Source organism: Pipistrellus hanaki (assembly GCF_964339955.1).
Source record: "Pipistrellus hanaki genome assembly, chromosome: 19".
Lineage (NCBI taxonomy): Eukaryota > Metazoa > Chordata > Mammalia > Chiroptera > Vespertilionidae > Pipistrellus > Pipistrellus hanaki.
Window position 1 is genome coordinate 3,321,011 of NC_140521.1, and position 23,300 is coordinate 3,344,310.

At 54.0% G+C, this 23,300-nt stretch overlaps 1 protein-coding gene across 2 annotated transcripts in view; it reads left to right on the plus strand.

Annotated features, from left to right (window-relative positions):
* Positions 1-1,174: 1,174 nt before the first annotated feature.
* The window catches only part of AP1B1 (adaptor related protein complex 1 subunit beta 1), a 35,351-nt gene continuing 13,225 nt past the window's right edge, over positions 1,175-23,300 (plus strand). For both annotated transcript variants that reach the window (XM_084867534.1, XM_084867535.1), the window contains exons 1-9: positions 1,175-1,351; positions 11,978-12,040; positions 15,267-15,372; positions 16,086-16,221; positions 16,943-17,188; positions 18,629-18,819; positions 19,592-19,813; positions 22,363-22,483; positions 22,937-23,032. In XM_084867534.1, coding sequence (XP_084723660.1) covers positions 12,004-12,040; positions 15,267-15,372; positions 16,086-16,221; positions 16,943-17,188; positions 18,629-18,819; positions 19,592-19,813; positions 22,363-22,483; positions 22,937-23,032 — 1,155 coding nt within the window. In that variant the 5' untranslated portion in view covers positions 1,175-1,351; positions 11,978-12,003. The remainder of the gene's footprint in view (positions 1,352-11,977; positions 12,041-15,266; positions 15,373-16,085; positions 16,222-16,942; positions 17,189-18,628; positions 18,820-19,591; positions 19,814-22,362; positions 22,484-22,936; positions 23,033-23,300) is intronic.

Here is a 23,300-nt window from a genome sequence, read left to right on the forward strand (position 1 = left end):
CTGTCTCTCTCTCTCTCTCTCTCTCTCTCTCTCTCTCTCGCTCTCGCTCTCTTTCCCTCTCCCTCTCCTAACTGGTTTGGCCCAGTGGATAGAGCGTCGACCTGTGGAATGAAAGGTCCCAGGTTCGATTCTGGTCAAGGGCATGGATCTTGGTTGCAGGCACATCCCCAGTGGGGCATGTACAGGAGGCAGCTGAATCTGTTTCATCAACGTTTCTAATTATTCCTCTCCCTCTCCCTTACTTTCTGTAAAAAAAAAAATCAATAAAATATATATTTTTTAAAAATCTTCTTTTTGCTTACTAGTGTATTTCCACTTCTCTACTATGCAAATGTCACTTGCTCAGCAGCACATTTTTAAAGAGTAGCAATGAAATAGCGTTTTAAAGGGGATGATCAGAAATTATCAGGAGGAGGAAGTTAACAGTACCCATCGGGAGTGAGGTGGCTATAGGAACTGAGGTCCTGGCAGACCCCATAAAAGGGGAAGTGGGGCCCTAACCGGTTTGGCTCAGTGGATAGAGCGTCGGCCTGAGGACTGAAGGGTCCCAGGTTCAATTCCAGCCAAGGGCATGTACCTTGGTTGCAGGCACATCCCCAGTAGGAGGTGTGCAGGAGGCAGCTGATCAATGTTTCTCATTGATGTTTCTAGCTATGTAAAAAAAAAAAAAAAAAAATCAATAAAATATTTTTTTTTTTAAAGGGGGGGAAGTGGGACATTATGAAGTTCTTCTTGGATAAAAGTTCCTAGGACGGTCGGATGCTTCCCCCTACCACGCGGAATTCCCAAAGGACTGCCCTGAAAGGCAGCAAGCACTAGACGATAGACTTGCAAGCTCCAGTTCTGACTTCTGCTCATAGAGTAAGCGATCTTGAGAAAACACTGCCCCTCTCGGAGCCTCCGTGTTTCCGTGCGGAGCACAGAAGGAAGAGACGGACCTCAGAGTCTCTACGACGATGTTTCCCACCCACGTTCCACGACTTAGCCGAAGCCGGCCACTTTTCCTAAATGCCCTGCGAGACGCAGTGGCGGAGCAGCGCCGCGGCCACGAAGGGGTTAACTCCCGTGGCCATGCCCCTCCCTCCTGGCCACGCCCCTCGAGCCCGGCGCCCGCCCCCTCCGGGTGGCACCTTTGACCCCGCCCCCAGGCCGTGCGTCCACCGGAAGTGCCCCTGCGCAAGCGGCTCACTTCCGCCCGGCAGGTGACAGCCGCGGGGCTCGGAGCAGCCGGCTGCACTGTCGCACCGGGAGAGCCGGAGGGGACGAGGCCGCGGACATTTTGCTGCCCAGCCGAGCCGGGCCGTGCCGTGCCGAGCCGCGCCGAGCCGCCGGGAGCCGTTCGGACCTGCGGGTGAGGAAGCAGGGAGTCGGGCGAGGCCGGAGAGGACGCGGGGCGGGGGAGTCGGGGGATCCGAGGCGAGGGGGTTGCAGGGTCAAAGGTCACGAGAGGACGTGGGGGAGCCGGGAGCGCGGAGGAGGGGCTTCCCGGGCCCCCCGCGAGGCAGAGGGACCGCGGGTCCATTCATTCACGCCCACTTGGCCGCGGGCCTGCGCCGCAGCCGCCGGGCTCCGCAGCCCGCCCGAGGCGCCCTCCGGGACGGATTCCTAGACTTAGGCCCCGGGAGCGTGCGCTTGGTTTCCCTCTTGGCGTCCGTGGTTCCCCCTCACGCTCCCCCCCCCCCAGGGCCGGCCACCTTGAGGACTCCTGGTCTTCAAGGCTAAGCTTTATCTCCTTGCCAAGGTTCGAAAGGAAAAAAAAAAAAAAAATCCAAGAAACAGCCGCCCGCCCCGGGCTGGACTTGGGTTCGGTCTGTAGTTGGCGCCGTCAGGATCCAGTGATCTGGGGACCCTGTGTTAATGCCAGACATGCCGGTGCAAGTGCTCGGAGCTGGTTACGGAGCCCCTCCCGTGTCCCGGGCATTGAAACTGCCCAGCAGCCCCGGGAGAGAGCGACCGTGTCCTCCCCCTTCTATCGACCGGTAAACCGAGGCACGGAGAGGCTAGATCACACATGTAAGGTCAGGCGGTGGTAGAGCCGGAATCGGGGTTCCTGCCCAGGCTTTCGGGCACCTGCAGAGGGCGGAGACCCAAGAGAAGCCCGGGCCAGGTTGGGGCCTCGTGCTATTTAGTATCTTTAGCTGCCATTGAGCTTGTTTTCATGGAGGTCACCCTGTGGCCTTACTGCTTCTCTGTCTGATGTTCACAAGGGGCACTGGAGGGCTATTCCTCTAGGTGACTGCCTAACTGCCTTTAGGGCAAGAGTGGAGGTCCGCTCTACTCTGGGGAAGTGTGAGACACCCAACAGGCTATCCATGAGTTTTAGAATATTCGGAGGCCTTTCTTTCTTTTTTTTAAATATATTTTATTGATTTTTTTACAGAGAGGAAGAGAGAGAGATAGTTAGAAACATCGATGAGAGAGAATCATCGATCAGCTGCCTCCTGCACACCCCCTACTGGGGATGTGCCCGCAACCAAGGTACATGCCCTTGACCGGAATCGAACCCGGGACCTTTCAGTCCGCAGACGGATGCTCTATCCACTGAGCCAAACCGGTTTCGGCCGGAGCCTTTCTTGAGAGTGGTCCAGCTGCATCCCTTTAGGAATAAAGAGGAACCACAGGGTCCCTGGAAGACCATTCTCTCCGCGGGAAGGGCAGGCCCGGGGCTTCCCGGCTGGAAGATGGTGATGTGGTTTGATGATGAGCCTGAGCCTTCTTCCTTTGCAGACACTTCACTTTCCCAGACAGCAGTTCCCGGGTGTTATAAGACTTCATGAACCCGTGAAGGTTTCCACATGCTTCTGTGATATAAATATTACCGCAGTACCGTTAACTAAAAAAACATCAACAATAACACTCTGGGATCTGTTCTCCCGATTCCATTGAATTCACAGAAACTTAATCTTGTCACCTTATCCCCATCCTTCCGAGAGAGGCGGAGCGGCTGGTGGCCGACGGCAGGAACCTGAGCAGAGCCGGGAGCGGCTGGCTCCCCGTGCTGAGCGGAGCCCGCAGCGGGTCTGGCCTCCTACACACTGGCAGGGAGGGCCGCGCCGCTCGCTCCCACGGACGCGGACGCCTCAGCGGTTGTGTAGAGACTGTCTGTCGCGTGTGGGTTCAGCAGAGGCTGCACCCCGAGCGGCTTGAAAGACTCCCCATCCGTCGGCCCCGGGTCCCCAAGTCCGGCTCAGCAGCTTCCTGGAAGACTTACTTGGGCTGGCCTCCTGTGCCTCGGCTCTAAAATAACACCAGCCCCCCCATCTCATCCTGTGTGTCCGGGCTTAGAGGAGGAATCTGCGCAGAGCCTGTTGTAGGGGTGCCCTAACCTTGGCATTGGGTGCCTGCTGGGGGCCTGGCCTGTCCCCCCGCTGGTCTGTGGGGCGTTACTTCCTTCTGCAGACACAGGGCTTCGCCCACCCTTCTCGTTTCACTTCCTAAAAGCGTTTCCGACTCCGTTCAGTCCGTTGGTCCTGCTGGCTTTGGGCTTGGACTGGCATCTTTTTTCTCGCCATCTTCTGAAACTGTGGCGTGTCTTCACTGCTCACTTCCCGTCCTCCCGGGAGCAGTCATGGCTTGGGGGTGGGCTTGCACTTCGGTGTATTTCTAAAAGTGGCGGGGCGTCTGTTACCTGGATATGGTTCTTTTTCTGAATAGGCCTTTTTGCCTAAAGGTCACTTAGAAATGATCCCAACCCAGAAACTGTTCCTGTGTTCTTTTTCTCTTTACACAGCGGAACAGATAACTCCAGAGAGAAGAGATCACTTGAGCAGTTGGGGAACCCTTTATCAAAAAAAAAAAAAATCCTGCTTCAATATCCATCAGTGGCTCTTCATTGCCCTCAAGCTAAAACTCACATTCCTTAGCATGACCTACACGTTCTGGACTGGCTCTTCCGCCTCATCTCTCCTACTCCACCTTCCACCTCTTCCCAAGCTCCAATTACACGCATTTGCTTTTCGGCAAAACTCCAACTCTACCTCTGTGTTTTTGCTTTGTGTTGATCCCACTGCCTAAACACGTTTCCTGTCACCGTCCTCCCTTTGCTGCACCCCTACTCGGTGCCTCCCATCTGAGCATTCCCACACACCATGCAGGTCTGAACCAGATGCCTCTTTGATATCCCGTGACTCTGATCACAATGGTTGTCATTGACTGCTTACTTGGCTCTCTTCTAAGTAAATGGCTCTTAGTCTCTGGACTGGACTTGTCTTGACGGTCCGCATCTCCAGCACCTAGTGAACTGGTCTGGCACTCAGTAGGTGCTCAGTAAGTGTTTAGTGAGTGAACAGATGAGTGGGATGTTGCATTGAACTCTCAGGATTCCTTGACTCGTAAGGAATTCAGAGAACTTTCCAGATGTATCGCCATGTCGCCCCAGGGGGATAGGGAAAAATCTGATCAGTGGTGGGATAACCACTCTCAAACTATTGTTGCTACCACCCAGCCAGCCACCAGCATGCTTCAGGGCCCCCGAGACCTGGGGGTTGGGGAGCAGAGGGAGGTGCTAACATTTATCAAGTACTAGGAGGCTGGCACTGCTGAGGGCTTTGTATGTATGACATGCTTTAGGTCACAAGCCCCTCAGGTATTGGACATTGAAATTCTCAGTCAGATCTCAGGACTCCTGCTCAGAACCCTCAGCGGCTTCCAGCTCATCAACAAAAAGCAGACCCTCACCTTGGCCTGGAAGGCTCCCTCCATTCTCTTCTGACCTCATAACCCACCTCCCCCTTCATTGCTCACTCAGCTTGAGCCACATCGCCCGCTTTTCCTCAAACAGGCAGTTACACTCCCACCTTTGCACTGTCTCTTATGCCATGGCAATGTCACCTATCACCTTCTCCAGGCGGCCTTCTGTGGCCATCCTGGTTAAATTTCAACCTTCCCCTCCACCCCCAGGCTTCCTCCCCTCCTTCCCTGCTCTTTCTTTCTACATAGCATTTATTACTCTCTAAGATACTTCATATTCTACTTATTTATCCTGCTTGTGGTTCCTGTCTGCCATTAGGATGTATCCTCCCAGAAATTCCATTCCCTGTCGCATCCCCATCATGTAGACATGTTTATGGCATGTTGGAGGTGGTCAGTACACAGATGAATAGGACCAGTGGGGAGTGAGGACAGAAAATGCCTTACTTACTGCATGCAGGGATGGTATCTTTGAAATGATGTCATCTAAGCTGAGATTTGAAGGTCAAGTTGGAGCAGTCCCTCTGGAAGCCAGACAGGATAATCCAGGCAGGGATCAGCAAGTGCAAAGGCAATGAAGAGCTTGGTAATTAGAGGGACACTGAAGGAGGCCTGTGGGCCTGGAGGGTTCTAAGCAGAAGGAAGGGCCTCACTGTGCTCACATCATAGCTCATAGCCTGTGTCAGAGCTGCCCTGGCCCCCGGCCCCCCAGAACATGTACCCCCGCCCCCCATAGCTCTCTCTGGCCAACTCTGTAATCTGATGCCTATGGGAGCAAGAGATGGTGGCCTGGCCTCACTGAGCATTTCTCCCATTGGAGCTGTTGCTGCCTGATCATCTACCCTTTGCCCTTTCCTTTCTGTTATCACTTATTTACTTCCTTTACATTTACTTCCTTTACTGGCTGTAAAATGGCCACGGGGTCCAGCATATTCGATTTCAGTTTTGTCAAAATAGCTTGACAGCCAGAGCAGATATAGCTCTGACCCTGGCAGACCCCGCCCTCTAGCTCAGGTTGGTTTACAAAGCATGACGTTTTCCCAAAAGGACAGCTGAGCACTAGTCATTCAGATATTTACTGAGCACCTGCTATTTCTCAGGTACCGATCTAGGAACCGGGAAGACAGTAGTAAACAGAATGGACAAAATCGTCGTCCTCATGGAATTTATATTATGGAGGGAGAAAAAGTAGGCACTAGAAATACATTTTATATTATGTTAGTGATACGTACTTTGAAGAAAAGCGAAAGGAGGAGAGAAGGAGGGTGGGAGGTGGGGTGGATGGGTCGGGGATGTACACTCTTAAATAAGGTGGTCAAAGAAGGCCTCGGTGAGAAGGTGACATTTAAGCCAAGAAGTGAGGAACTGTCCTGGCCAGTGTGGCTCACTTGGTTGAGCACCATCCTGTGCACCAAAAGGTTGTTGGCTCAGTTCCTGGTCAGGGCACATTCCCAAGTTGCGGCTCGATCCCGGATAGGGGCCATGCAGGCGATAGGGGCCATGCGGGCGACAGCTGACTGATGTTTCGGTCTCATGATGTTTTCCTCTCTCTTCCTCTCCCTTCTATCTCTAAAAATCAATCTAAAAATCTTTAAAAAATAAAAGGCATAATAATAATAAGAAGAGAGATGAAGTCATAAAGCTCCTTGTAGAAAAAGTCTCTCCGGTAAAGTGAACCACGTGCGCAGAGGCCCTGTGCTGGAAACATCTGTCTTGTCCCAGGGTCAGCAAGGAGGCCCCTCTGGCTGGAGCTGAGGGAGAGATGGGGAGAACAGGGGAGGAGTGCTCCAGAGGTGATGATGGGGAGGGAATGTGTGAGAGGACAGAAGGGGGGACATCTCATACGGAGCCTTAGAAGCCATGGCGCCATGTTGGGACTTGGCTTGCACTCTTGTCTACTGTGTGGGGCTCCACACCGCACACGTACCGAATGGAGGACTACACACCCTGACAGGCCTTCCGAAAGTGTTCCCATTGCACAGCTGGGAAAACTGAGGTGTTGAGCTATGCTTTGTCGTCTCTGGCCTCTTTCTCCCCTTTCTGACTAAGTTAGATATTGTTCAGAAGAAGCCTCATCAGGGAACTTCCCTTTTTCTTGACAGCAGATCTTTCCACGCATTATTGCTTATAGATACTTGAGCACTGGCACCTGATTCTAAAATTAGGTTCTAGAGACTCAGTGCTGATATGGGAACATTTGCATGTGGCATTTGCCTGCCCTTAGTTCCCTTTTCATTTGGGCCTTTGATTGCTAGCGGGTTGTAGGAGATTGATTTTGACCCATCCGTTTTCACCCAAACCCCAGGAGGCCCGCATCTTGGCAAGCTCATCTGGACAGGCTTTCACCAGGCACGTTACCAAACTTGATGTTTCTGCTGTCCAAACTGGATGGACTGGTCCCAAATAACCTGTTCTTCAGCAGGGGAGGGAGTCTGCAGAGATGTGTGGCAACTCATCTCACATACCCTTTAGCCTGGAGTGGGGGTGTCGGCAGGGCTTCCTTCAATGCGGTCGCTTGACAGTACAGGACAGGTGGGACCTCATTCTGGGGCACGGGTGGAGGGTGTTGGCACGACCATTGTCTAGCTCTGTGGCTCCAGAAAGATGCCGTGACCTCTCTGGGCTTCCGTTTTCTCATCTGTAAACTGGTGGTTTTATGAATACTCTACATAGAGTCCAGCCCATAATGCACCTCCCTTCCCATTACTACTGCCACGGCCCTCTTTGTCCTGGAGTTCTCACCGCCCTGAAGTAGAACAGCGTGTTTTCTCCTCGTTATTGAGCCACTGCAAAGAGCCTGTCTGTCTGAGTTTGGTGACTACATTGTCTCAGATAATAAGTCTGAAATCTGGTTTCTCTACTGCTGACTCACCTTTTATTTTATTTTATTTTTAATATCTTTTTACTGATTTCAGAGAGGCAGGAAGAGGGAGAGAGAAATAGAAACATCCATGATGAGAGGGACTCATGGATCAGCTGCCTTCCGCAAGTCTCCCACTGGGGATCAAGCCCACAACCCGTGCGTGTGCCCTTGACCAGAATGGAACCTGGGACCCTTCAGTTCGCAGGCCAACGCTCTATCCACTGAGCCACACCGGCTAGGGCCTGACTCACCTTTTAATCATCAAGTTGACTTTCCCTGTTTCCCTGTCTGTAAAGTGAATTTGTTTGCTTACCTGTGAGGACTTTTTCTTTTTAAAAGAAGACGATCAGGCAGACCAGTGAATAGAATTACTAGATGGTAGGTAGAATCATGGTCTCTATTAACACTTCATAGGGGCCAGGGCCTAATCCAGAGCATGACACAAAGTACCGTAATATTTGTGGAGTAAATCAACCTCTGCCCTTGAGGCAGAACTGAAATGGCGAAATGTGGGACGATCCAAGTTTGGCTTTTCTGTTCCAAATGAAGAAACGAGTCCTAGCCCATTTTATTCACTCTCCGGGCTTAGTCTGGACTGTCTTTGAGCTAACATGTGCCGTGGAGCAGGTTTCTGAACAGGTATTCACCAGCAAGGGTTTACAAGTGAGAGTTGTCAACACTGGAGTTGGAAGTCACCAAAGCAGACGTCCAGGGATCAGTATTCCCTGCCCGGACAGCCCTGAATTTAGAGATGGGTCTTGGCAGCTGGATCAGAACTTGCCAAATATCTCTTTCCCCTTTGCCTTCCCAAACACTTATCTGGCCGATCTCACATGCCAGTTGCCTCCCTCGTTAATTCACTGCTAGTTCACTGAGCGTGCAGTGTGCTGTGCTAGTGCTGCCAGCTTCATGCCTCATCCGATTGCAGGCATGGCTGCTCGGACAGGAATCGCTGCCCTGGGACCTGAACAGTCATCCCCCGGGCCATGGGCTGCCATTTGGGGAATGGCTGGCTTCTTGCTATTTTTCTTCCTGCTGCAGACCTAATAGGGTTTGCTGGCCCTGGTGGCATTCGGGATCTTTCTCTTTTGTCCTCTTTGTCAGAATGATCATGGTCCATTTCCTCGTTTCATATCCAGGAAGCACGCTCATCGATGAGGAAATAGGTTTGTCATAGAATGCCAGATTGGGGGAGGGGAACTTTATTTGTCATTTAATAGACCGGGTGTCAAACTCTGTCCCATGGAGCAGTGGGTTGCCTGGGGCCCCTAGTGAGGAAAGGGGAGAGTGGAATGAGCCATCCCCCCACCCTACATCCATCAGAGCAGTCCCACTTTTGTTTTTAAAACAGTTTAAAAGCAAGGAAGGGCTTGAAAGGCCATTGAATCGTTGAATTCTCTTGTTTGACAGTTGGTAGCAGTAAGGCTCAGATGGAGGGATTTGCCCAGGATCACACAGCTGTTGGTAGCAAAGCGAGGTTTCCTGGCAGCCATCTTGGCGTTGGATCAGCCTGGCCATGTTTGTTGAAAGTTCACTGCTACAGCGTATGTTCCTGGTCTGTCCAGTCATCGTTGTCTGGCACTCATCGGCGAATCCTCTTGTCTTCATGTGTTATGGGCCTCTGGTTTTGTAGCTTCTCCGAGAACCTGTGTTTTCATTAATCCTGTCAGCAGACGTTTGTGAGCTCCTGGAATGTGCCAGGCACAGTGCCAGTCCCTGGGCAGACGGCGTTAAATAGGGCAGGTCCCGAATTAGAGCCGTGAGGAGGGCTGGGGAGAAGTCCACAGGAACCGAGTCACGTGTCGGGAGGCCTCTGCCATCTGTGTCCAGAGAAGGCCCCCCGGGGCAGCCGTGCTGAGCTGAGGCTGAAGGGTGAGCGCGGGGCAGGAACAGGGTCGTGGGTAGAAGTTCCATGGTTTTCTAAGCGGTGTTGTCTCTAAGAGAGGTGATACAGGCCCGGCACACAACATCCCCAAGATATAAAAAGGTGAATGACGGAAGGTCAGTCTCTCACCCATCCCCTGGTAATCCAGCTTCCTTTCTGGAGGAAATCACCGTTAACATCTCTTATCCACCCTTTCAAGGAAAGTCAATGCATTTGTAAGTGTGGTATTTATGTTTTTCTTTTTTTACAGGAATGGTAGTAAACTATACTTTTTTAAAAAGGTGTTTTCTTTGATTTCAAAATCCACATTTTTAACCGGTATGCAGATGCTGTTAACCAGTTAAAAATTCGGAGTTTTTTAATCAAAGAAAATAAGATAATTGAAGAGAAACATCAGAAGTGCTTTATTCATAGTCCTGTCCATCACTAGCTACACATTTCCTCCATCTTTCAGGTCATTTGTCCCAATAGAACTTTTCATGTTCAGAAACCCAATTTTCCACTTCTTCGTACGTTTTAAAGTGCTGTGCATGTGCCATCGATCGGAACAAGTGGTCATCTGAAGGAGCGATACAACAAAATAGCATCCAGAAACACAATTTCCATCACCCTTAGAGTTCTTTCGTGACCCCTTCAAGCCAGTCCTTCCTCTTACCTCGGACTGTGCTAGCCCTTTGAGCGATGCCTTGGCCTGGAAATGCTGCCGTTGAGGGTGTCCCGGCTCAGAATGCTGTCCTAGCAAAAGTGACTCCTCTCACGGACCAAAGTTCCCTCCGATGACTGCTCTTTTGAATGCGCCCCCACCGCTTGCAAAGATGGAATCCAAACCCCAAGCTTTCTCTGGCCTCAGTGGCTGCCTGCTTTCAGCTGTGGCTCCTGTGCACAGACAGATTCGTCAGAGAACACGGTCTCGGCCCCTTCAGCCTCACTGCTGTGTGGTGACAGCTGAGCGGTACCCGCGGTCTTTCTGCGGCATCTACAAGTCTGAGCTCCTTTAGGGCTGAACTGGAGGGTTTTCCCGTCCCTGCAGAGAGAAGGAAACATCTCTCCTGCCCTGACATCCAAGAGGCAGCTGCAGTGGGAGGACACGGCGAGATAGCCGCCCTCCGCAGCCCCACGGGTGCAGGTCTCTCCCCAGTGAAACGAGGTTTTTACATCCGTGTCCTGGGGTAGCCCCGCAAACGCATTTCCATCTCTCCCCCCCTCCCTTCCTCCTCTGCTTTAATTTCCTGTGTATAAAACAACCTCGGAGGGATACAGTTTCTGCATCACCGGGCCCACCGGGCCCTCTGCAGAGGGATATGCGAAACGGATGCTGCAGGGCAGCGGCAGGCAGTACCGGGTGGCAGTGGAGTTTGGGCGTGCGTGGTTGCTTAGCACCTGTAAAAGGAAATGTCATCCAAAGCTCAACGCCGAAGGGCACCAGCAGCTGTGGCGGTGTGACCTGACCGACCCTGAAACTCTGCTGCTTCGTTTAACGCCCCCAATTTCCCACCCTCTCCTCCGCCTGGGCTCAGCACCAGCAGGTTATGGTCCGGGAACTTAATGCTCCAGATACCGTGCTGAGCTGCAGATCAGGGGGAGCCCCTCCCAGTCCTCTCCGATCGAGAAGGAAGGGTTCCTGGACCGTGTCGAGTTAGACCTCTAAGGTAGTCTTTGCCTTGTTCGCTTTGACTTCCTTCCAGATTTACCATGTTGGGGGGGGGGGGGTGTCTTTTACTTTCTGTGATTCTTTTGGCCTGTGGTTTTTAGCCCCGTTGGCCTTCACTGATCCCTCTGAGACTAAACTTCACCTCGAGTTAAACAGGGTACTCTCCTGTTCCGGATGCCTCTGCCAGGTGTGCTTTCCAGCCTGACTTCTGAAGCCATGCAGCCCTTTCCTGGGTGGCAGATACCCCGTTGTCTTGTTCAGTTTGTCCGCTCATTCTCAGAACTCCGGGAAGGATCTCTGAGGCTTCTCTGAGGACATGGCTTTGTGTGCGCTCACATCTGCAGGTTCTTTCAGAGACTTTAGCCAGCCCTCATGGATGAGCATTTAAGGGCCCTCCAGTGGCGCATGGCTGTGGACCGTGCTGAAGTGAAAACCCTTATGTCCTGTGTAAACATTTCTTTGGGAGAGATTCCTAGAAGTAGAATTGGGTCAAAGGGTATGCACCTTCAAAAATTTGCGAGGTCCTTCAGAATTACCCTCTGAAACCTGACCAGCCATAACCTAATAGCTCATTCGTCCAGTAAAGAGATCAGAAGCTATCTTTAGGGGGTGGGGGGAGGCTAGGAAGGTTATAAGGGGATAATGAATGGTGATGGAAGGAGACTTGACTCGGGGTGGTAAACACACTGTAATATACAGATAATGTATCCTAGACATGTGCACCTGAAACATGTAGTCTTATTAACCACTGTCACCCAATACGTTAAGTTACAAAGAAAAAGGAGCTATCTTCCCGTACGGCCGTGTGCTGGGTCCTCCTCCTCCTGGGCTCTGGAACCGGAAATGGATGGAACACGGTGGGAAGTCACCCCTCTCTTCTGTCTTGCAGAGTCTGGCCACAGAGAAGGGACCAAAATGACCGACTCAAAGTATTTCACCACAACTAAAAAAGGTACCGTCTGTTTCCTTGTGGGCTCTGTCTCTTCTTTCCCTGCCCAGCTCTTCTGCTTGTTCCCTGCAGGGATGTTGGGCAGGGGGGATGGGGGGGGGGCATGGGGCGTGAGGAGGGAGATGGAGGGGGGGTGGTAGTGGGTGTGGAGGCCTGGAATCCAGTGGTGGGAATCACCCAGAGCCTCTTTTAACCCTGTGGCTCCAGAAAATTCAGCGGTTGATGTAAGAAATTGACCTCTTTTTTTTTAGAATTTAAGAAAGGAAGAATATCAGCTCCAAGTATAGAAGAAGAAAAAAAAAAAGCCCTATTTCCCCCGTGGCTTAAAATTGTTAAATGGGATTTATTTTTTTCTTGGAAAAAAGAAAGCACACGATGCTGTCAGAAGCCCCACAGCATGTGTGTGTGTCTGGTCCCTGCCCTTGGGCACATGTTGTAAAGGGTTGAAGTCAGAGTCTATATCCTGTTTTTCCTTTGACATTATCATAAACATTTCCCCACAGGCCTGACGACTCAGTCTTAGACTGCTGAGTGCTGCGCTGAAATCTGCTAAGCTTGTCTTATATTGTTGCATAGTGTGGTTATTTCTGCTTTTCGGGAAAAGGAAGCTGATAAATACTCTTTGGCCCTGTAAGCATCTCCTGCCCGGCTCTTCCTTCCTTCCTTCCGAGGGAGATGGACACTGGCCTGCTGACCAGACGAAGAGAGTCTGTTGGGTCAGCTGAGCCAGGACCCGAAGGCTGCCCTCCTCGGCAGTTCACATGCCGGTCCAGCCACGTTTTACTGAACGCTTCCCATGTGCCGGAGAGTAGACAGCCCCTAAACGGCGTTCTGGTGGTTGAGCAGGGAGACAGTTTATTGAGTCTAATAACTGTGAAGGGCTGGTGGGTGCTGTGATAAGGGGAGTGTTGGAGGCTGTGGGAGGGCCCCGGGTGGACCTCGCTTGATAAAGGGGGTGTGGGGGTGGGGAGCGGAGCTCAGCAAGGGCCCTGCCCATGGCACATTCAGGGAGAGGAAAGCGGGTGGGCACAGTTACTGAAGAGCGTGGTGGGGGGTTGGGAAGGCGTGCAGGGGTCTGTCATGTGTGGCCTGGGGGGCAGGCTGGAGGGGGGGAATTAGTGCTGAGTGTGTTGGGGTGTCAGTGGTGATTTTTAAAAAATATATATTTTATTGATTTTTTACAGAGAGGAAGAGAGAGGGATAGAGAGCTAGAAACATCGATGAGAGAGAATCATCGATCAGCTGCCTCCCACCCCCCCACCCCCAACTGGGGATGTGGCCGCTACCAAGGTACATGCTCCCGACCGGAATCGAACCTGGGACCCTTCAGTCCGCAGGCCGACGCTCTATCCACTGAGCCACACCGGTTTCGGCAGTGGTGATTTTTTTGTGTGAGGGTTTTCTTTTGAGGACAATGTCGTAGAGAGATGCCTGGATCCAAATTTGAGATCAGTGATGGTTTTAAGCAAGGGAAGATCCAAGGCAGAGTCTAATAAAAGAGGGAAGCTTGGTGGGCGCGCAGGGAGACCAGTACCGCAGCTCCGGAGCCTGAGCTAGGGAGGTGGCAGGGGGGTAGACAGAATCGGTGGCCTCATATGTGGTTGAGGCGGCAGGCTTGGTCACTGAGGAGGGAGATGTTCAGATGCAAGCAGATTCCAAGCTCACCTCATCAGCCTTCTTGGAGCCAAGGTGACCGGGCCTGGATCCATGGATGGACGGCCAGCTGTACTCTAACCGGCCAAAGGTTTCAACAGAGCGGGGCAGCCCTGCGCAGCGCCCAGGGTCAAAGTCACCATGGTCTGTTTGGCTTCCACGGCCGGGGGACAGGGCCCCCAGGCTCTCGGAGGAGAGGGTGTGTTTCCTTCGGCCTAAGAGCCATGGATCGAACTGCAAGGCCGGCAGATTCCTCCCGCCTCGGTTGAGCAATGCCCTCGTGCGGCCTTGCCCCGGGCTGTGCTGTGCGTCTGGTCTTGAGTAACCTTGTTTGCGAGTTCTGTGATAAACACCATGTTAATTCAGTCCCGATGAGAGCCCGCTAAGTTTTCTTTTTCTCACTGTAAATCCACCTGGAGCTGCCTCAGCTCTTGCGTCCCACTTAATAATCTGCTTCACCCCCACCCCAGCTAACTGAGAGGGACTAATGCTCTTCTTTCTTCAAAAGAGAAAGCTGAGACAGAGGGTCATGTGATAAATTAATCATAATAGCGACCACCCTTAGCGCAGGCCACCGAGTGCCACACACTGAGACGAGTGATTCACATCTGTGGTAAGTGAGGAAATTCAGTGCTCCGGTCAAGGCAGAGAGTGCAGACGAAAAGACAGGTCCCGAGAAGCAGAGTGAGTGGCCGGGAGCTAGCAGAGCTGGCTTTGAATCTTGGCCCTACCTCTTAGTTGGTGTGTGTCCTTGGGCAAGTTACTGGACTTCTTACAGCCTTTGTTTGCCCATCTGTAAAATGGGTGAATGCAGAGGTGTTGTAAGGACGACATGAGAGAAAGTGCGGGAAGAGGTTAGTGTTGCATTGGCTTAGTGACAGGCTCGGGAACTGCCGGCGGCTGTTGTTTTGAGAGCCCCTCACTCCAAAGTCAGCCTCTTAACCTTTTACCAGGGGTTATCGGGTTCTGGCTACCTCTGCACGACAGGCCCCAAACAGCCCTACTTCCTCGTCTGCTTTTTCCAGATCATCGAGTTCTTAAGACAGCTTATTGCGTGTTAGATAGAGCAGCTGAATTCCCATTTTCGGAGCTGAGCACAGGAAGTGAAACCCTGAGCGAGCTGTTTTAACTGGAGGTTCTAGGAAAACAGGAAAAGCGAGTGTGGGGAACAAGCTAACCCTCCCCTCCCCCTCAGACCTGAAGTCCCCAATCCCATTACACTCTGCCTGAGGGCTTTGGGTGAGGGTGGCTGAGGACTGTGCTTCCCTCGTGTGTCTTTAGGTGAGCAGGATCTGCCTTCCTGCCTTCTGCATCCCTCAGATCCCTTGTAGCATTCCCAGTTCCTCTCTCCTCAATCCGGTGTGACCTCCAAGCTTTCGTCTTGACAATTCCTCTCCTAACAGTTGTCCCTCTGCTGCCTGCCCCACCCGAGGCCAGGGGCCTCACGCTGCCCTCGCTGTCGGCCTGGAGTGTCCGCCTGCCTCCCTCCCCCTCTCTCTTTTGGAAGTCCGGGGTGGGGGGTTGGGAATCGCCCTCTGGCGGGCGGGAACGGGTCTCATGCTGCCTCCTCTCTCAGGGGAGATCTTCGAGCTGAAGGCAGAGCTCAACAGCGACAAAAAGGAGAAGAAGAAGGAGGCGGTGAAGAAAGTGATCGCGTCCATGACTGTGGGCAAGGACGTCAGGTGCGCAGGCGGAGGCCGCGGGGCCGGCTCGGGCCTCTCCGCCAGGGCTTCCCGAGGGACCCCGTCTCCCCTCACCCGGCCCCCTTCGTGCGCCTCCTCCTGAGCAGAAGGGTTCGTGGTCTCCGATGTTGGTGGGGTCAGGCAGTAAAGCAGGGAGTGAGGTGGACGAGGCGAAGGGCGATAGGCGATGAGGTGGCGGTGGCATGCGCCCTGTCAGAAGCCCCAGAGGACTGCTGAGCTGGGGAATGAACCAGTGCAGCGGGGCTTCTGGTTTCTCAAAAGAAGGGAAAGTTGGATTTTTCATTTGAAACCTCCCTGCTTCGGATTGCCAGGTTGTGTCACACAGAGAAATGAACACTGCCCACGTAAATCACACCTGCGGGTGGCGTTCGTTGGCTCTGGTGCCGGTGCGCAGCCTCTGGCTGGCAGCTGATGGCCTGGGCGGTCATGTGGAATTGCTGCCACACCTTTGTTCACGCTTTTCTCCTGCCTGGCGAGGCCCTTCCCCCTTTCCCATGTACCCAGCTTGTCTTTCCATCTTTTAAAACCCCTTCAGTGTCTCCCTGCTGCCTTCCTCCTCACCCCCGCCCACCGCCCTGAACACAGCCCTCCTGCTCACCATCTCCCCGCACACCGCCCCCATTAGCTGCCTGGAAAAGCTTCCTCTTTCTTTCTTCGGCCTTCCCCCCACTGATGCCATTTTGACCTTCTAGCGCCCTCTTCCCTGATGTGGTAAACTGTATGCAGACGGACAACCTGGAGCTGAAGAAGCTGGTGTACCTGTACTTGATGAATTATGCCAAGAGTCAGCCTGACATGGCCATCATGGCTGTCAACACCTTCGTGAAGGTGAGCAGGAGCGTGGTGAGAGGGGGCATGGGCGCTCACTGGGCCATGTCTCCTTGGCCTCCTGGGCTGAGGCGCTGCGGCCCCGAGCACAAACACTCGGCTCCTTCCCAGGCCCTGACTCCCAGCCAAGGGCCCCATCCTCCAGCAGAGGGCTCCCGCTCCCCAGAAAACCGGAGGGTGTGGGCCCTGCTACCTCATTCCACGGGAAATTGCTCGAGGCTTGTGGATCCCTGAGAGCCACAGGGGCGGGATTCAGCAAGTGTCTGCGAGCTTTTATGTTTCCCTCTAGACTTTGCTCCTTTCTGCATCGTCTGTCCTCCAGATCGAGGAGCAAGCAGGCAGCTGAATTGCCAGCTCTGTGCCCTTAGCTCCCCCATGGATGCCCACATAGGGGCAAATGAAGGGTTCTGCGGCCCAGGGGAAAGACTGAAGGTTGTAGTGCTGGGTGTGGGTTTGAATCACGGCTCCACTCTGTGCCTGGGAGAGCTTGCAACCTTCCTGAGAGGTTCGCTCCTTCACCTGCAAACGGGAAGAGTGTTATGACTGCTGTGAGGATCAGATGTGACCACGCACAGAGGCCCGGCCCAGTGTCTGGCATATGCTAGACGCCCGTACATGGCACTTACGATGCCATCGGCTGCGATCAGTGGGAGATCCCTCAGCGGCCATCTGATGGTGCTCAGCTCACTTCTGCCCCCGGCCAATGGCTGCTCCCTCTCAGGACTGTGAGGACCCCAACCCCCTGATCCGCGCCCTGGCCGTGCGGACCATGGGCTGCATCCGCGTTGACAAGATCACCGAGTACCTGTGCGAGCCACTCCGGAAGTGCCTGAAGGACGAGGACCCGTATGTTCGCAAGACCGCAGCCGTGTGTGTGGCCAAGCTTCACGACATCAACGCCCAGCTGGTGGAGGACCAGGGCTTCTTGGACACGCTTAAAGACCTCATCTCCGACTCGAACCCCATGGTAAGCTGCTCCATCCACTCTGCCAGTCCATCCACCAGACCAGGGGTCCTCAAACTTTTTAAAGTGGGGGCCAGATCACGGTCCCTCAGAGAGCTGGAGGGCCGGACTATATGAACTACTAATTCTTACTGTAACACCTCGGCTGCGCTCACTGCCCAAAAAACCTGGCGGGCCGGATCAGACTGCGGGCCGCATGTGGCCCGCGGGCCGTAGTTTGAAGACCCCTGTACCAGACAGTCCCCAGTGGCCGGGTGGGGTAATGGTTTTCATGCCTGCAGTGGTTCGGGTACCTCCTTTGGCATGAACTAGACTGGATTCCCTTCTTTGCGCTCTCTCTACCACGCTGTGTGACGTTGGGCCTTCTTCATCAATAAGATGGCTCTCACTCTGCATGGCTGGCAGGAGTGCTGTGAGGCTTAAGCTATAAAGGTAATGGGTCTAGGACAGCCTGGCACTCGGTGGGCGTGCAGCCAAGATTAGTGCCCTCCTTCCAGGCACTGTCATTGTCACTGTCTTCTCACCCAGACCATCGGTGAGCTCGTGTGCGAGGCGCTCTTCCCTTTGCCCACACGGGGGCCCCTGCGAGCAGCACAGCCTGGACTACAGGCGCGTCTCCTCACTCAGGCGGTGGGCAGTTCAGAGGGCAGTGCTCAGGCCCTCAGCCCAGCCAGCAACTCTGTTTCCTACAGAATCACTGACCACACCCGGCGCTGAGCGGCTAGTTCAGGGGTGGCCATTGCAGCACTGTCATGGGGAAAGTTCAAAATGAGGCAGAACACACAAAAGCAGCTGCTCTGGTGAAAATTGGCCCCTCTGCCGAAGCCAGTTTAGCTCAGTGGTAGAGCGTCGGTCTGTGGACTGAAAGGTCCCAGGTTCGATTCCGGTCAAGGGCATGTACATTGGTTGCGGGCACATCCCCAGTGGGGGGTGTGCAAGAGGCAGCTGGTTGATGTTTTTCTCTCATTGACGTTTCTAGCTCTCTATCTCCCTTCCTCTCTGTAAAAAATCAATAAAATATATTTTAAAAAAAAGAAGAAGAAAAAAGAAAATTGGTCCCTCTGTGCTCCAGACCTCAGGTGCTTCCTGCAGCCCCGGGGGCTCCACAGGGACCTTTGGGCTCAGAGCAGTTGCCAGCCCTGACTGGGCCGCTGTAGCTGGTAGATGGGGCTGTGTGTTCGGCGGCTGGGCATGCTTTCTGTGCCAGACCTGGAGCTGGGTCTTTCCTTCTCTTCTGTTTCCTGAATGGCAAGTGCACTCACTCTAGTGCCAGTTTACAGAGGCGCCGGGAGGGCGAGTGCTCTGTGTGGGTCTCTGTGCTCCTGCCCTTCGGATAACTTTTTTCCAGGCTATTCGACCTCTGAGTGACAGCATCATTGACTCCGCTGCCCCCTGGCCTGGGAGCAGGGCCCTCAGCCTCTGCCCCCTCCACCCTCTCTCCAGGTGGTAGCAAACGCAGTAGCTGCCCTCTCGGAGATTGCCGAGTCTCACCCCAGCAGCAACCTCCTCGACCTGAACCCTCAGTCCATCAACAAGCTGCTGACAGCCCTGAACGAGTGCACCGAGTGGGGCCAGATCTTCATCCTGGACTGCCTGGCCAACTACACGCCCAAGGACGACCGAGAGGCCCAGAGGTGAGCAAGCTGCCCCTTGCCTGCCAGCCCAGCTGGAGCTGGTCCTAGGAGGTCGGGGGGAGGGGGAGGCGGGTGCTGTAATCATGAGCTGTCCTGAAGCCTCTAGAAGGCTCCTTCCCAGGGCCTTGCCCACAGACCTTCCTCAGACATCCTGAGGGAGGGCAGAGCCAGGCTGTCAGCTCACTGCTCACGGTGGGCAAAGACAGAAGCCAGGACCTGACCTGACAGAGACCCTGGTCACCTCGGGCTGAGAGAAGCAGGTGGACAGCGTCAGAGCCACCATTCACTGAATTCTCACTGGGTACCTGGGCCTCCGTGGTGCTTCCCATGCATTTGATGACCCTTAAAGCAACCCTGGGAAGTCGGTCCCATTATTGTTCTCTTTTTACAAGTAAGGGAAGTCCCTTAGAGAGATGGAGGAAGCTGTGCAGGTGACCCTTGGTCCTAACGCCGTGATATTCTGCCACTTTGAACGTCCTCACTGCAGGGATGGGGGGATTGACATTTATCAGGTATTTGCTACATGCCTGACATCCTCTGGTGCTTTTCCTGCATTGTCTCATGTCAGCGCTGTGAAGTCGGCATCACCCTCTCCGTTTTCTAGGGGAGGAAACGGGCTGACTTACAATGGTTTCCATACACTCAGGGTCAGTTCACACGTGGCAAAACCAAGACCTAGACCTTCCACTGAAACAGAAGTGCCGTCTTGATAACTAAAACCAGGGTGTCGCCTCTGTCTGTCTCCTCTTTATCCCCTTGGAACGGATCTCAGCATCTGTGAGCGGGTCACCCCCCGGCTCTCCCACGCCAACTCTGCCGTGGTGCTGTCCGCCGTGAAGGTGCTGATGAAGTTCATGGAGATGCTGTCCAAGGACCTGGACTACTACGGCACGCTGCTCAAGAAGCTGGCCCCGCCCCTGGTCACGCTGCTGTCGGCGGAGCCCGAGCTGCAGTACGTGGCCCTGCGCAACATCAACCTGATCGTGCAGAAAAGGTACCGGCACCGCCTCAGCGGGCAGCGTGTCCTCCTGGGGTGCAGCTGGGAACGGGCCCCACAGGGAAATGGACACGTCCCCCCGCAGGAGGTCCTCAGCCAGGCACACCTCTGTCCCCCCGAGACGTGACAGCGTCTGGAGACGCTTTTGGTTGTCACAGCTGGAGTTACTGGTATCTGGTGGGCAGAGGCCAGGGACGCTGCTGAACACCCTGCGGTGCATAGGACAGAGACCTGCTTAGTCCGGAATGTCAGCAGTGCTGGGTTGAGAAACCCTGGCTAAGCTTAACCAGGTAGCAGGCCAGGTAAAGGCTTGCATGGAGCTGTTGCTCTTTTTTAATATGTATAATATATTTTTTAAAAAATTTTTTTTATTGATTTCAGAGAGAGGAAAAGAGAGGGAAAGAAGGATGGAAACATCAGTGATGAGAAATAATCATTGATTGACTGCCTCCTGCGCACCCCCTCCTGGAGATCGGAAGCAGGCTGCACAGCATTCTGAGCGACCGCAGGGCATGTGCTCTGATTGGGAATCGAACTGTGATCTCCTGGTTCATAGATCGATGCTCAGCCACTGAGCCACACCAGCCGGGCTAGCTTGGAGCTTCTTAACCACAGACAGTGGATTGCTCCACAGTCCGAAGAACTCTCTGGAAATGGGGAGTGCGAGTGTGTGTGTGTACATTTTTCCTGGAGAAAGAGTCTGTAGTGCTAGTCAAATCCCAGAAGTCAAAGGACTCCAGGAGGTGAGGCCTGGTGTGGACTTTGCAGCAGCCTTGGGGCTAGGGGAGGGGTATCTCAGAGTTGCTCAGAAAGCTGTGCAGCCTGTTCTGTCTGCCCCATGGAGACAGTTGGTCCTATGAGGGAGAGCGCCTGATGCCTGCAGTGGGCGGGGCTGAGAGCAATCAGGAGTGCCACAGTAAGGGCCCCGAGCAGGAAGAATGCTCTGGAATGACCCAGGGAGGGAGCCCAGCAGCTCTGCAGAGAAGAGCTGGACTCTGGAGTTTTACCTGCCTTTTTGGCCAAATGGTCTTCTCAGCAGCTAACTCATGATCCTTGTGTGTTACAGTAGCCCCGTTGGTGGGCGTCAGGCCATGCGAACAGGGGTCTCATAGACATTCTCTCGGAAGACAGCACCCGCTCCTTGTCATTGCAGCATCAGCCTGGTCCTTAGGCCATTCTGGGGGGCCCAGAGATACCAGTGGCTGGGACATGTGTGCAGGTTTGGGAATTAAACATGGGAAAGCTGTGTGCGTGCCTAGACAAAGAGGTGAGACAGGGAGTCGCAGCTGCGGGCTGGGATTAGTGAGGCGAAGCGACTTAGGGATCCTGATCAGTGGAAGGCTCCCGGGCTATATTTAACATGGCACATCTCCTAAGATGTGCTTCTGCCAAGGCACCACCAGGCTCAGTCCCGACAAGTGGCTGGGCAGCTTTGCCAAGTCCTGCCTGCAGAAATCACGTCCTCCTGCCGCCCCCACAGGCACCATGGAGGCGCTGTGCTTTGCTCGCACAGCCGCACAGAGCACCCAGGGTCCCTCCTTTCTTCTCTGCTGTGTCCTCTCCCTTCACCCTCTGCCCTCATTCCTTTGCCTTCCTCCTTTCTGTTCTGGAAAAGGCATGAGAGTAAGAGTGGAAGGTGGTGACTTTTCTCACCCTTGTTAGCATGAAGTGTGTAACCTGGTGCAAGCCTCTCCACCTTCCCTCATCTGAAAAAATGTGGGTGGTGCCAGAGGAGCGGGGACACTGGTGATGGCTCCTTGTAGCCAGTGCCTCTGAGGCAGGCTATTGATCATCTCGATGCTTCACAGCAGCCCTGCTATGCAGGATCTGTGTCGGGGTCCCAGGACCACCCCCATTCAGAGATGCACTAGGACTCAGGGGAGTCAGCATGCAGTTGTCCTCCCGGCTGAGATCCGGTATTGAGGGAGTGAGGTCACACCTAGCTGGGTCCGGGCGGGATAAGGAGGAGTCCAGTCCACGTACAGACTTCCTTATGTTCCCGCCTTCCATGGGAGGGGTCTCATGGAGCACACGCCTCCCTCAGCAACTGACTGCAACAGGAAAGCAGGTGGTTAGTGTAGAACATACTGTTTATACAAAAAGCCAATCACCTTTATCACTGAGGGGATGGTGAGAACACCCCCAAAAGCCGAGTTCTGGCTCCAGGACTTTTTAAGGTGAGAGATCGGGTCGGCAATGGTGCCGCTTTCCGGCACAGGGTCATGCTGGTTTCCTGGGTCACAGGCTGGGATGGTACCGAGGCCTGGTCCCCAGGCCCAGCGCCTGCTGCCTGCTGCCTGCTGCCTCTCAAATGCAAGCGTGTCTCTTGCTCGTATTCCCTCTTCCTCCCTGGCTGTGGTTAGACATGCAGTGACCAGTCACAGCTTTGCTCAAGCCAGTCCGTAGGCCTCTGCCCAGGAGTGCGCAGCCATGGTAGCGACTGCCTTCATGGACGCCAGGCTTCGCCTCACACCCCAGAAATGTGCCCACAAACATGAATGGGCTTCCCCAGGGCTGATGACTTGCTTGTTGCTCCCTGCCGCCAGGCCCGAGATCCTGAAGCACGAGATGAAAGTGTTTTTTGTGAAGTACAACGACCCCATCTACGTGAAGCTGGAGAAGCTGGACATCATGATCCGCCTGGCCTCCCAGGCCAACATCGCCCAGGTCAGCAGAGGGTGGTGGCTGGGCGTGGGCGTTGGTGTGGACAGCAGTACCGCCCACGAGCTGTGGTCTCTGGGCAGGCTGCCTGGTCTCACTGGTAACAGTGTGCAGAGTGCTTAGCACAGGGCATGGAGTTTTGTAAACAAGCATGAAACAAAGTTGTGATAAAGAATTTGTTTTCCCCGTTATTACTTGTCCATCCATTGAAAAGCGATCGTTAGGTGGATGTGTTCACTAGATCAACCTAAACAAGGGCTGTCCAGCCCTACCGATTAGTCCTTCCCTGCTTTCTCTTGGAGCACCTGACAGCTTTCTCCCTCCCTCGGGCCTTCCACCTCCAGCAGGAGGCAGGATCTCATCCTCCTGGGGGTCTGTGCAGCCCCACTGCCCAGGGGTGTTCCAGCTGGTTGCCCCACCGGATCCCCTTCAATCCCGTCTTCTCTTTTCCGGCCACAGGTCTTGGCAGAGCTTAAAGAGTATGCGACAGAGGTGGACGTAGACTTCGTACGGAAGGCCGTGCGAGCCATCGGCCGCTGCGCCATCAAGGTGGAGGTGAGGCTGGGGCTCTGTCTTCAGCTGGGGTGGGGGAGGGGAAGGTAGCTGAAAGCAGGAGACCAGTCTGATTGTAGCAGAATCGCCAGCTGCTTGTAGACCAGGAGGCCTGCGAGTCACTGCCAGAGCCCACAAGGCGCCATCGTGCAGATCTGGTCGGGCTCATTCTCACTGTAATCTCCTTGAGGCCTCCGAGTTGTTGCAAATGAAACGGACCCATGACACGGATTCTCCTGCATCTTAGCTAAGCGCATGGGGCAGCCCCAGC